The sequence below is a fragment of the Nicotiana attenuata genome, chromosome 1 (assembly GCF_001879085.1).
Source record: "Nicotiana attenuata strain UT chromosome 1, NIATTr2, whole genome shotgun sequence".
NCBI lineage: Eukaryota > Viridiplantae > Streptophyta > Magnoliopsida > Solanales > Solanaceae > Nicotiana > Nicotiana attenuata.
Genome location: NC_031989.1, coordinates 44,075,484 through 44,089,880, shown reverse-complemented (window position 1 = coordinate 44,089,880; position 14,397 = coordinate 44,075,484). Strand labels below are relative to the sequence as shown.

Below are 14,397 nucleotides of genomic sequence, written 5' to 3'. Positions count from 1 at the left end.
TATAAGTTTAATCGAGTTAAAACATATATAAAGCAATAATGAAAATTTACTTAATTCAAGTTATGATAAGTAATGGTCATAATGACAACTTAACTCAAGTTTAAAACAAATTACATTATTATATGGCATGTCATATGAGTGGATTTGGTCAATTTCTAAGAAGTAAAACTATTAAAATATTATTTTATGTCCGAAAACAATGAAATATTTTGTTTTTAATCACTAAATTTTAATATCAAAGTGAAGTGAGCTTAACAATCGCCGATATAGCTTAAACGGCATTCGATTGAATAATGATAAAAAATGGTTAAGTTACTCTAAATAGTCTAATTAATCTATTCAGCTACTTCAACCACAAGAATTTTTAGTTTTATTGCATTATGAGGATTGTACCTACTGAGTAGATACACTAGATTATAAGCGTAGATGGTATCTATTTCAATTAATTACTTTGTCATTGTCCTTCGTCCTTTTATTTTATATCCCTTGATAAACTTGATTACTACTCCACTATTAAGTATTGAAGGTTGGAAGAGATTGTCATTGTCATTAAATGGAATGGAAACGTCAAGAGTGAAGAAGAAAAAGCATTCTGCCAAGAAGTAAAGATGATTGCGTCTGATTAAGAAGTACCAAAAGTGAAGGAGGTAATTAATGGAAACGCCTGCCAGTAGAGCTCTTTTTCAGAAAGTTAATTAACGATGCCTAGTCTAAGTTGGCAGAATTGGCTCTACTCTACTGTGCAACAAATGACCAACTGACAAGAAGTATAGTGGTTCAGGGTGAGTTGTCCATTAGGACGACCTCATTAAAGTATTGTGTACATATCTATCAGGGGATCGCATTCAATGTGATATTAATTTATGCCGATATAAACTAATAACCATAATCGATAAAAGTAATTCCAAATTTTATACCGGAATTAGATGCTAAACAAATGACGCTTTAGGGGCAAACCAGCCAATTCCAAGCATGGATGATGCTCATAACTCACTCAAGGACCATCTTATATTTGAAATGGTTAAAATGAGCAGCGATGCATAATTTGCACTTATGATATGGAACTATTGTTTACAAATCGTCATTTATGGAATGATTACTGTTCCTTACACTTTCTATATGTGAATGCAAATTCATTGAACATTTCTTCTTGCTAACTCAGTCTATCACTTGGCTTTGACTAAAGCTGAGAACTAGCTATCAGATTTGTGTCCCTGCAATTGCCTCCTCACTAGTGCTGTATAGATCCCATTCTTGTTTAGAAGATCATCATGTGTCCCACTTTCCACTATTTGACCATCTGAAACAACAGCCACAGTGTTTGCACTCTTGACCGTCGAAAGCCTATGAGCTATGACAAGAACGGTTCTGCCTTTCATCAGGGAATCCATGGCATCCTACATAGTATATAGGCAGGATTATACAATTAATCTCAAGTCATTTAGTTGAACAATAAAGGGAGACTTAAGGCCGGCAGGTATCAATAAAAGCAGACCTGAACGAGATATTCACTTTCAGCATCCAGTGCGCTCGTGGCCTCATCCAACAATAAAACTTTTGGGTTCATCAGCAGTGCTCTAGCAATTGCAATTCTCTGTTTCTGACCACCAGAAAGTCTCAATCCTCGTTCTCCGACATGTGTTTGATATTTTTCAGGAAAATTGGATATAAATTCATGAGCATTCGCCATTTTCTGTTCAAACAGCAACGTGATAACAGTTAGAATATTTGCAGAAGAATGCAATTAGACATTAAAGACATTGAAACTTACAGCTGCTTTTTCTATATCATCAGTGCTTGCTTTGCCACCCAATCCATAGGCAATATTTTCTTCGATGGAACAGTTGAAAAGAACAGGTTCCTGGCTCACTATACTAACCTGACATTTTTTGGAAGAGATGAATTACATTAGGAATCCACAACTTGTAAAAGCTGAAAACGTCATTTTTATCTTAAAAAAGGCGGGGGGAAGGGGCAAAGCCTTTAAGATGTCTACATGTTGAGGAAATGTATGGTGAAATATCAGCAACTTTTCATGCAAAGAGAATATTAGCTTCACGAACACTCTATTTATTTCCAGCATTACCTTATGGTGTAGGTGCTTATGAGATATTTCAACCAGAGGAACCCCATTGAGCAAGACCTTCCCTTTAACGGGATCATAAAATCTTTCTATCAAATTTGCTATTGTGGTCTGCAGCAAAGAATTCATGAGCGGTCATAACTCTTTTCTTTTTCATGAACAACAGAAACTGGAGGTGTGGAACAGCATAGGCATGAAATGGAACTTTAATAACAGAGGGTCTTACCTTTCCACCACCACTTGGACCAACCAGTGCAACCTTTGAACCAGATGGCAGCTTCAATGTTATACCCTGAACCAACAGTGTTTTTTTGGTCAACAACCATTTTTGTTCATATAGGTATTTTATAAGAAGATATGCTCCTAACCTTGAGGATCGTGTGGCTAGGACGGGATGGATAGGCAAACCAGACATCATCCAATTCTACCTCTGCAGCTTGATCACTGTAACAAAAGCAAGCAAGCAACCGACATTTGATTTAGTCATGTTGAGTGTGACTGGCTAGAGAAACATAATTCGAGTATAATAGTCAGAATTGTCTCTGATCCTGAGAATCAGAGAGGTTTAATTGCTTCACAACGCAAAATCTGATATGACGGATTATAAGATATTGGTACGTGGGCATGGATGCATATCAGAATTGAGGGCACCAGAACAGCTTGAAGCTGAAACAGCATTGGCCAGCTTTAATCGAAATTTTGGCAGGCATGAAAAGAAATGGAATTTGCTTACACAATGTGAGAAACAATGAATGAGAACACCCATCAAAAGGCATGTTTCTATTTTTAAAAAACCTGAATATTCTATTAAACATAGCTTCTTAACATGCAGAAAAGTGAAAGGCATTTTCACCATCGGTCACTGATTACATATAACCAGATAGCATCTGCTCATAGAGTCTTCCAGTGACACTAATTAGTGTTTATGCCACAAATCCTGACGTTGCTGAAATCTTTTAGCGGTAAAGAGGTATTGAACAATTAACTATTGACTTACTAAAAAACAAAAGGAAAACTGTTGGATTAGGAGAATAAAGGAACAAACCCCAAAGGACATTGGTTTCCTGATTCTGGCATGGACGACGTACGATCCAAGAGCTGAAATACCCGTCTGCTAGCTCCAGCAGCTTTCATTGCTACAGTATATAATCCAGATAGTCCAGATACTGATGATCCAACTGTAAGCATATTCAATTGTTTACGTCAACAAAGGATCTAAGATAGAAAATGATAAATGCTAAAATATTAGGCAACAAAGGTTCTAAGATAGAAATTGATAAACGCTAAAATATTAGTGAACAAATGATCTAAGATAGAATAAGTTATGGGGCATCCAGAGGTACAATTCACTTAAGAAAAAACCAATGAGGGAGTCACCTGTCAAGCTATAGAGTATGAAGGATGTAAGAGCTCCAGGTGTCATAGCGCCTTGGATAGTTAGAGTGGCTCCATATATTACTACTACAATAACTGATAGAGTAGATGCTGCATTTAAGCTTCCAGAGAAAAGACCAACCACTTTCTGCAGAAGAAAAAAATGAGATATCAGGTTTTCCTTCTCATTCTTTCACCATCACTCTCTCTTTCTCTCTTCTTTTCTTGTGCAGAGGTGGAAGAATTAAGCAACTCACAGCCTGTCCAAGCCCAAGCTTTAAGGTCTCATCAACTTTCTCTGAATAGCGTGAAATCTCAAAATCTTCCTGTGCAAATGATCTCACTGTGCGTATAGCGCCAAACGTTTCCTAAACACAAAGTGCACCTTGATTCCTTGAGAATAAACCATTGATAAATTTCTAGGATACTATGTTTCTTACAATATACGGAAACATAACAAAAAAAAGTGAGGTGATCAAGGAAATATATTAATTTGATAAAAATAAATAAAGGATATATATTAACAGCCAGCAAACATGTACTCCCCGGCAACGTGAAAGTTCATAAAACACTGCAAGATCCCAGCAGCAACTTGAACTCAGCAGAATTAAGTAGCTAGACTTTCTAGTATCATTTCTCTGTTGATAGTTACCACACGGCTTTATGAACTACTTTAGCACTACTTCTATGAAAAAACTCCATGCAAACGTTCATATTCAAAGGATGTAAGATTTAGTTTCTATAACTGGTAGGGATGGCAAGCGATGCGGGTGCGGGTTCTGTCTTAACCCGCAAAATTTCAAACCAACCCGCTCTGCCTGCATAGCATTTTCACCCGCGCCCACCCGTCCCACACCCACACCCATACACATCCACCCGCCCCGCTTAATTTTTTCTTCTTCATTTTGTCAGTTTCATTTCTTTTATTCTCCATGTCAGTTAAGGATTTAAGGTGGATGCAACTGGAAACTGTTTTACTAAGTTTCTTTTTTCTTTTTCGTGCAATAAGCGAGAAAAAGAAAATAGTTAATAGGTTTTAAAGAACCATCAGATGCTACACATCATGTCTCAAATCCTCTGAATTTTTAGTCTTTCCATTTGAGATGTTTAAAAAATATATGACACCACTCTTATCATTAACTTCTCAACAAATAATTCACTATTTCAGTTGTAGCGATAAAATGGATAAATCAAAACCACCAATAACAAAAATGATGAATTTAAGACACTCACAATTAATCAACATCAATGATAAGAATTGAGAGGTAATAACTACTAAAATGGTCAATGAAAGAATGTGTTGAAGTTTGCAAGTGAAGAAGCAGAAGGAGGAGTGAAGAATCTGATATTAATACTTAACCAAAAAAAAATTAGCTGATAATAATCATAAGCGTGTAAATATGATATTGGGATTATATAGTACAGCACCAGACTATTGTAAGCATCAAAGCTCTTCTGTCAAGCCAGAGTCATTATTGCGTGATTGCATCATCAGTATATGTTTCTAGCTTGGCCAAACTTGCACCAACACCCGCGTTAACCCGCCAAGAACTTTTTTCCAAAAAAAATCAACCCGCCCCCCACCGCACCCGCATCGCCCCATTATCATCCCTATAAGCTCCCTTTGAAAGACAATGGTTTATTGGTAGGGTCCAAGCAACAATCACTCTATCCATGCAAATTTGGGAAGTCTGCTTTGCAAGAACTTCAACCAGAATACAACTGATGTATTTAGAATGCAAGAAGAAATAGACAACCAATACGAGCAGAGTAACAAACCTCAGCAATGGACGAGGCTACTGCTGCAGCAGCTTGAGTTTTGTGGGAAAGTTCACGCATGTAGCGACCAAATCTGCGTACTGCAACTGATATGACTGGTACAACAGCTAGTGACAACACTAGATGTGTATTTTTTTTAAATCAGTAAAAGTATAAAATAACAAAAAAAATATGGAACAAATAGTATCTTCTCTTAAGAAGATTTTATCTCTTTACATGTTAATTTCCATGATGTTTGAAACATAAACCCTAGTCCAATAAATGCAGTAGCAAGATTCCTCAAAGCTTCTGAAAGGTTAGTAGTTGCAGCATTCTTTATGATCTGGGTATCTTCAGATAGCCTACTGAGAAGCTCCCCTGTTCGAGTAACATCAAAGAATGCTATCTCCTGAAGAATGCATTTTGTCTTTCAGAAAGATCTCAAGGATGGAAAGAAAAAACAAGACCTACTCTAACAAAGTGAGAAAGATAAAAACCCTAATTAGGGGAGATTAGCCAAGAGTATGTCTTTACCTGGTGAACAAGGTGACTGAGCAGGTTCTTTCTTAACCGGGCTACAACCCTTTCACTGGCAGAAGAGAACAACCATGCTCGAAGTGCTGTGCAAACAGAACTGAAAGAAGCAATTGTTGCAAAATTAGAAATAACAAAATGCAATTGAAGGCAAAAACCATACTGGAGAACTAAGTGTCTCTTATGCCCCCTCCTGTGAAAGCCTAAAATAATAGAAATACAATCTCCAAGGTCAATTTACTGATAATCAAAATAAAGATACAAAAGCTTTTCTTTAGCAGCATGAAAAGAGAGAATAAGAAAGTCGGCCAAAAGTTGCAGGGGATACCCGACTATGACAATCAGAAAGATTTCAAGTATTGTGTTCTTGACTGCATTTAGAGCTTCTGATTTCTGTTCAGGTGTTTGGATATCACCTGAAACAATATCAATTATTTGGCCCCCAAATTTTGGCTGCAAATTGAGCATTATAAAGTCAGTGATAAGAGAATCCAGGAAATCCAGCTTTCGCTTCAGTATAAAAGCAGTGAATTGGAAGAGGTACCTACAATCAAAATGCTTGATGTTGACGCAATCAGCAAAGCAATTGTCGCGATTACCAAACTTCCTGCTTCAGGCTTCGCCTGCAAAACAGGAGTATGTTCGTTTTAATTCAAGTGTACACACTGTTTGCCAGTACATACACAAACAACATCCACTTACAAGTGAAAGGACTCTGCCAAATCCAACATTTGGTGCCTGAAGATGAAGATGAAGTTAGCTCTTTGTACACTAACAATGGACTGTAAGACATGACTTGTACACTAACTGAAAGCAAAACGTAAATTACCGGAACAGAATCACCATGCTCAAGGTCTTGTAGCTGACCATTTTCAGCACCGTTTCTCTTTCTCCCTAACTATAAAGACAGATATGAACAGTAAAAACCAAAAAATTAATCTGCTAAAAGACCCATGATCTTGTTGCCCAAATCAAACTCTGGAACTACTAATGTGATGCTGCTAATAGACAAATGATCTTCTTGCCCAAGCCAAATTCTGAAACTACTATTGTGACACTCCTGACCATTAACAAAGTATTATTTACAATAGATACTCATCATAGTGCATCAAAAAGAAAACTACATGCTCAATGATTAGGAATCTCAAATAAGTTATAAACTAGAGACAGCATTTATATGCAATAAACTTCAATGGACAAGCTTCCCTTAGGTCAAACCAAAGAGAGATGGAATAAGTCAAGTTTCATGCTCATGTAGATGTTCTAACAAGGGCAGAAGGTAAGTTATAGGTTCATCGGAACCCAATGGCTTTGACTCAGCTTCTGTGTTGAAATTCACTAAATAAATAAATTTGTAGTAGTAATAGATTTCGAACCGAGTACATCAAATGGGCTGTGATAGATCTCGAATTGAAACCCTTAATGTTCAAATTGGGGTTTGCCTTTCTAACCAAGCTAAATACCAGGAAGCTTATGACTGTACGTTCCATTTAGACAGTTCCATTTACTCCGAGATAGCCTTGAACCATAAAACCCCATGCAAATACAATTGAAACTTGGGTAAATTTTTTGACAACAATATAGAACCTCATGACCTAACAGCCTAAATTCGCAGCTCATGCTATGTGACACAGTAAAATAAATGTTACGTACGATAAAAGAGGATTGACGACATAAAAATGACGGACACGGAGAAGCCAATGAATGCAAATGTGCAAAAACCCAACAAGAAAAGGGGAATTTAGCTTAAAGATGAAAAATAGCAGAGTTGAGAAAAATATAAAGAAACTTACAGCCGTTCTGTCTAAGAGAGGAGTTCGCGCACCACCAAGGCCATGGCCATGCATTCCTGAATGGTAGTTCATGGAACTTAGTGAGTGTGGCGGTCACAAGTAGAGGTCGCTACAGTTTTTAAGTTCAAACTGAAAACCAGAAACTGAGATGGGTAGCTGATGAGGGGAAGGTCTTATACGGAATTATTTTTATTTAATTGTATATAATTGGAAAAAGAAAATTGTCGTCTAGCATTGATAGGTTATAAATGAAGTGCTTGGGAATTTCTTGGAGACCAAGACGCGAGACTCCATGTTCTATCCCTGCTGTGAATAAAGATACATTTTCTTGAGCTAATTGCTTATGTCATTTGTAAAGCTACGGACAATTTTGTCACATGACTTCAGAGACACACAAATTTGTGTCACATTGTAGTATTCGGATTTCTTAAATCAAGGAGGGCGGGGGTGGAGTATGACTTGCTGATCCGAACGAATCCAATAATTTTTTGTTTATGTTATATTTGTACAATTAAATTTTTTATAGCAATCTTGTTTGTCCCACATTTTTGATGTTATAAAGAACGAATATTATAATAATATAACAAAATAGTGCAAAAGAAAACGTGATCGTTATAGTAAAGTACTATTACAGAGGATGATTGTTATAGAAAAGTCTAACTGTTTTAGGAATGTATTAAATATTTAATTACGAATTTAATAATTCAATAGCAAGTTACCATAAACTATAAATACTAACTTTAATGCTAATTCAAGTAAGGTAATGGTTGTTTTATATATGTACCTTTACCTTTATTTTATTCTATTTAAATTTCCAGTGTGATGTAATTTTGGAGAGTGTTAGTGCCTTCTTGCTTAATAGCCACAGGAAATATAGCCACCACGTATGGCTGAAAACAACATGATATGAGTTGCTTCCTTCCTGAAACTTCTTTAATTGAAAGATAAAAAATAAAGTCGTTGAAATTGCCGTGATCTTGCGTGAGTCGGCTCGCATTTGTTGGTTAGGATCTTTTGACTTTTTGAGTATATTTTCAGTCTATAAAATAAACGGCTGAACTTTCTTACAGAAAATGAGAAGGGGGAAAAAGGGGGTTCAAATTACAACATATTGACAACTGAACTGTTCCATTGTGGCTATGAGATATAATATTAATAATGGATTTAAAAGTTTGTTAGAAAACGGGAAAACATGGAATTTAAGAGTGGTTGTTAGGAATATTCGCAATATGCACTACGTCCGGTCGTTGACTCTCAAGCCTTCTTCTTCGACGACTCATAGAAGTTATTAAAGTAGTAAAATTGGTAATTCCTCCGGTTCACTTTAAGTGAATTTTTTGAATTTTTTTGTGTTCTACAATATTTGATTTTTTTAATATTAAACTTCTTTTTTTTCAAAACTGCCCTTGGAGTAAAGAACCTAGGAGTATTTGTTGTATTTCCAATAAACAAATTAAGAGGTCGTTTGGTAGCTGGTTAGAAGAAAGGTTATTCATGTATAAGGAGTAACATAACTTATACCATGTTTGGTAGGCAATAGTTATTTTGTATAAAATTCTGCATAACTAATACCATGTTTGGTTGACATTTTTCAATTATGCATAAATAATACATGTATAAGTTATGAGTCAATCTGTGTATTATTTTATGCGGGGTAGAAGATGGAATAACTAATACATGTATTAGTAATACATGGATAAAATACTGAAATGACAAATTTACCCCTATCACTTTACACATAAGGCTTCCTTATTTCTCTGCCAACCCGTCAACAGGTTTCACTTGCTTTCACTTGCCAACTATATACCTTGTCTTCTCTCATTTTTAAAGAACAAACTAGCAAAAGCAAACTGGAGAAGCCACTAGAAAATGGAAATACCAAAACTAAGAAGTGAAAATCAAATATGTCTAAACTTCACATAGTTCAGTAGTATGATGAAGAAGTGAAAGTAAAACCCAAAGTTCCTAACTAAATTGTTTCCTACATAAATGGAGAGAGAAAAAACAATGCAAAAGAAGGCCAGGGGTATAGTTGTAAACAAGCATTTTACTTTAAAATTTATATAATGTATATCAATTTCTAATACAACAAACCAAACATTCAAAAAAATAATCTCTGCATAACTAATACCTGCATAACTAATCCCTGCATTACTTATCCCTGCATAACTAATCCCTGCATAACTAATACATGTATAACTAATACCTGCATAACTCTAACCGGCAACCAAACGACCCCTAAGGTTAATATGGTCAATTACATTATTAATTAATACTAAAAGGTGAATTCCTTAATATGTGTTAAAATAACTAAAAAAATCACTTAAAGTGGACCTAGATGGAGTATATAATATTAGTAACATTTTTCCACAGCTAGTACTCGTGGCAATGTTGCTCCTTTAGTCCAACCTCGGGTAGCAAATGGGTTGTTTAAGTTGTATTTGGGCTGGTCAAGATGAGCTGACTAATTAAAATGGGGCATTGCCCAACCCTGCCAAAAGTTCACTTAGATTAAAATAGGCTGGATCAAGATGGCTAAATAATGGGTTGTTACCCAACTCGCCCAATTATTTGCAATATTCTTAACTTTTGATCAAACATATATAAAATTGTAACACTCCGTAAAGTCGAACTAGGTGTGAATGTGTTAAATGAGTACTAATGTGATATTTTAGACATGTGAAGTCCTATCGGGACGAGTATGGGTAGAAATAGTTGTTTTAGAATCAAGACGGAGAGTGAGGTGCATAAGATTCGATAAAATCGACTAAGTTTATGGAGAGTCTGTCTTTCAGCCTGATTCATGGAATTATGTTAGGAAGTTGAGAAAACTCAAAACATGGAAGTTGTATCCCTTTGAAATATCTTTCCAATGATATATTGTAGAGCCTAAACGGGTTTCTGGGCAAAAAGTTATGTGTATTTTACTAGATAATACGCAGTATGCGTGCCCAAGTGTGCGCCCAACTGTTCCCGTGCGCGGTCGTGCACTTGTGGCAGTGCCACTGCCTTTGATGCGCGTTTAGGTGCGAGGTTGGGCCTTTAGCTGCGTGGGGGCGCACCCGGGAAGTCATTTTATAAGCCCTACCTCGTCCCCAACACCCCAAAATACGAAAACTTGCTTTGGAAAGGGAAGCTCTCAAGAACCTAACTTTCTCCAAGGTCCCCCCATCATCTAAGGTAAGTTCTAATGGTGATTCTAAGTTAATTCAATTTTCTAACACCTTATTATCATGAGTAAAACCTTCAAATCATTAGATATTCAATTGAGACATCATTGTTGAGAAAAGAAACCCTAAAACTCGAATTCAAGAGGATTGAACGTTAAAAAGTAATATCTTCACACTCTAAATGATTATAGCGTTGGATTCATGATTACAGACTCCAAGTTCATGATATATGAGTTGATGAGTTTGATAGAAAAGCATGAACGACCATAGGTTTGGGTTGTTGATTATTGATTAAGGGTGTTGTTTATCTTATGGGTGATGAAGAATGATCTTGATTATAGCGATTTGAGATTTTATAATTATCTAGGAGCAATAGAATGAGTCGTTGGGTGTAGAAACACCAATAACAAGGGCTATGAAGCTTTGTGCCCACCAAGTATTTGATAAAATGCCTATGTGACCAAAACATGAGCTTTAGTGCTAATATTGGTTCCTCTTAATTTATATTGCCATAGATTATAGTTGAAAGGGTTGACGAATGTTGTATTACGCTCAAGAGAAGGAAGTTAAGGTATATGAGGCTAACTCTCTGCGATTGAGAATGTTAATGATTCTCCCTACACTACATTTCTTTTGCGATGTTACTAATTGCCTCAGAAATATAGTTAAGCTTGGTTCCTTGAATAGTTGCAGGACTTATATTCTCTAGCTTCATAACTCGTTCACGTCTTTCATTCTAAACGTTGTGAGCTTAGCGTAATCACTATAGACTTGGGTTTGATGCCCATGAGACTCATTCTAGATTAGTCAGCATGTCATAAACAATTGGAGTTTCAGTTTTCATAATCAATTCTAGAACACATGTCTCATCCTAGTCCTATTCAATATTCCAGTATGTATTTCAGCATCACATATTGTAGTATGGTTATCAGTTCCTGAATTTAAATCCCTAAATGCTGAACACCTGTATTTAGGCCTGAGGCCGTGGTTTATGCTTTATGAATGTTTGGGCTCGAGGCCGTAGTTTATGCTTTATGCATGTTTGGGCCCGAGGCCGTAGTTTATCCTTTATGCATTTTTGGGCCTGAGGCCGTAGTTATGTACACGTATACTTGGGCTTGATGCCGTAGCTTGTGCACATGTATATTGGGCCTGAGGCCGTAGTTTATTCAGATAAATAGGTGGTTCATCATTCAGAAGAGAGAGTATTCATATCCTTACTTACTTTGTTCAGTTATCAGTTATTAATTACCATTTTAGTTATTAGTTATTTCAGTTATCAGTTATCAGCTCAGTTTCACTTTCAGCATTTATAGTTCTTACTTTCAATTGTTTTTCATACCAGTGAAATTCAAATGTACTGACGTCCCTTTCGCCTGGGGACTGCATCTCACGATGCAAGTAATGATTTACAAGTTGACGATTCAAAGCGCTAGGATTCTCGTAACAGCTATTTAGTGAGCCCTATTTCTTTCGAGGCATTATCATTACTTTACAACCTTACAGTATTTACAGGTAGTTAGTGTTTCAGTACTTCATTAGAGGCTTCATAGACTAGAGTAACAATTAGACAGAGTTGCATTCTTTTTATGTAAGCAATGTTGACTACAAATATGTTTCATACTTATATTAGTGTTTTTGCACGTTGATTTAAATTATTCAGACTTTTCAGTATCAACATGTGTTGGTTTATTTTCTCCATTCAATATGTTATGATACCCCGTGTTCATTTAGCCAGTCAGTTGGTTCGCTCGGTCACATATAGTCAGGTACCGAATTTCGAGTTATGTCCAGGCCCAGGTTCGGGGCATGAAAAAAATATTCTCACATATATAACAATGATTTTTATTTTTATTTTTCGTAAATATCACTCTGAAATGGTTTATGATGATTTTTTTTCCTGTTGCTTCTTGTCTTATATTTTAGAATAAATGTCAATTCATGCCTAATGTTTTCTTTACTCAATTTTGATTTAGGACTTTATTTGCAGTTCTTTATCTTATAATATTAACAAAGATCAAAATAATAAAAAATTAGTAAAATTAGAACTTCCCACCCACCACCCCAATCCTTACCCTACCCCGAACCGTCATCCCCACCCTAAATAGAAATATTATTTAGAGCACTTTCTTTTCATGCTGTAGATGGAGTATTTCCTTTTACATTTCAACAAAATGAATTTTTTTTTTTGTACGATGTAAAAGAAGTATTTTCTTTCATTTCAACAAAATAAGTACTTTCTTTTCATGTTGCAAAAAAAGTATGTTCTTGCATTTCAATAAAATGAGTACTTTCTTTTCATGCTGTAAAAATAGTGCTTTTATTTTGTTTCAACAAGAAAAAGAGTATTTTCTTTTCTGCTATGAAACTAAAATTTTAACATTATTTTTGTGTGAAAAAGTAAAGCAACAAATTAATTCCTTTTGGGTTTTGTGTGAATTTTTTTAAGAATAATTGGATTTTTGAAGAAAATAGAATCCTAAAAACGTTGAGTATTTGGGGGTGGGGGGGGGGGGGAAGGGCGAGGAGAGTAGCATAGAAAATTATTTTCCTAAAAAATATTTTCAACTCTCTAACTAAATACAAGAAAATATTCCTTCATACCAAGCACATTAGAAGCTTTCACAGCCAAATGCTATTCGCAGGTCAATTTGGACTGAAATCATAGGCTAATTTGAGCTACTGAAAATAAATGGGTTTATTTGGTTTGTGCCCAAACTTTAACTCGTCATTAAAGTAGCTCACGACCAACCCATTAAAATATGGGCGGGTCCAATGAGTTTGGCCACGTTTACCATTCCTAATCCAGCCAGACTTTCCACTGTTTACCTAAATATTGTATAGGATAGCATTTCATGCTTAGCCACTATTAACCAAAACATTATTAACCTATTAGAATAGCATGGTATCTTCAAAGATAAATAAAATGACGAATTGCATTTAGTATTTGAAATTGGGCCTATTCTAAACAAAATTTATTCCTATAAATTGCGCTAGGTGAATCTTTTTAAACTATTATTTTATGATTTGACCGTGCTAAGAAATTTTTTGAGGGAATAGCTTTGTGTCAGAATTTTAAAATACGCTTGCCAAAATTTTGAAGCACCCACCAAAATTTTGAAGTACCAAAAAAATATGACGATCACTAAAATTTTCAACCACAATGCTAAAAAATTCTAGTGATCTATCAAAATATGAAGCAAAATCCCGAGAATCACTATAATTGCTGAGTGCTTTAAATTTCTTGCGATTGATAAAAATCCTACCTAGCAAACTTTAAGATACTGTCATGTGATTTCCCTCCCAAACTTCTGTTACTAGGATCAAAAAATCAATAGTAGCAGCAAAGTATCATATTTTTGTCATTCTCGAATTTATTCAAAGGGATCTTTATACGGGGGATTTGCAGCCATACCCTATATTTATGCCACCTTTTAACCTGTACCCTATTTTTAAAAACTATTGATTTCGTAGCCAACTAACAAAAAATCCGTAATAATATGACCATTATACCCCTTCCAAAACATATAAAAGATGCATCACACATAAATTAATTTACGGTTCTCCTCCATCACTCCGTCTCTCCTCAGATCGCCTATCGCAAACCAGATTCAAATTCCAAATTCAAAATTACAAAATACATTGTAAGTATTCAAATTCATCTTGAGAATTCAAAATAGTTTTT

At 35.5% G+C, this 14,397-nt stretch overlaps 1 protein-coding gene across 1 annotated transcript; it reads right to left on the bottom strand.

Annotated features, from left to right (window-relative positions):
* LOC109225624 (ABC transporter B family member 25-like) lies at positions 981 to 7,820 on the bottom strand. Its single transcript, XM_019390364.1, has 17 exons — positions 7,543 to 7,820; positions 6,579 to 6,647; positions 6,452 to 6,487; positions 6,298 to 6,372; positions 6,078 to 6,202; positions 5,750 to 5,849; positions 5,453 to 5,624; positions 5,237 to 5,355; positions 3,715 to 3,825; positions 3,461 to 3,605; positions 3,129 to 3,261; positions 2,452 to 2,527; positions 2,310 to 2,375; positions 2,087 to 2,194; positions 1,772 to 1,879; positions 1,496 to 1,693; positions 981 to 1,397 (listed from the first exon to the last, which is right to left on the bottom strand). Exons 1-17 carry the CDS (start codon positions 7,612 to 7,614, stop codon positions 1,194 to 1,196), a joined length of 1,917 nt encoding a protein of 638 aa, XP_019245909.1. The 5' UTR covers positions 7,615 to 7,820; the 3' UTR covers positions 981 to 1,193.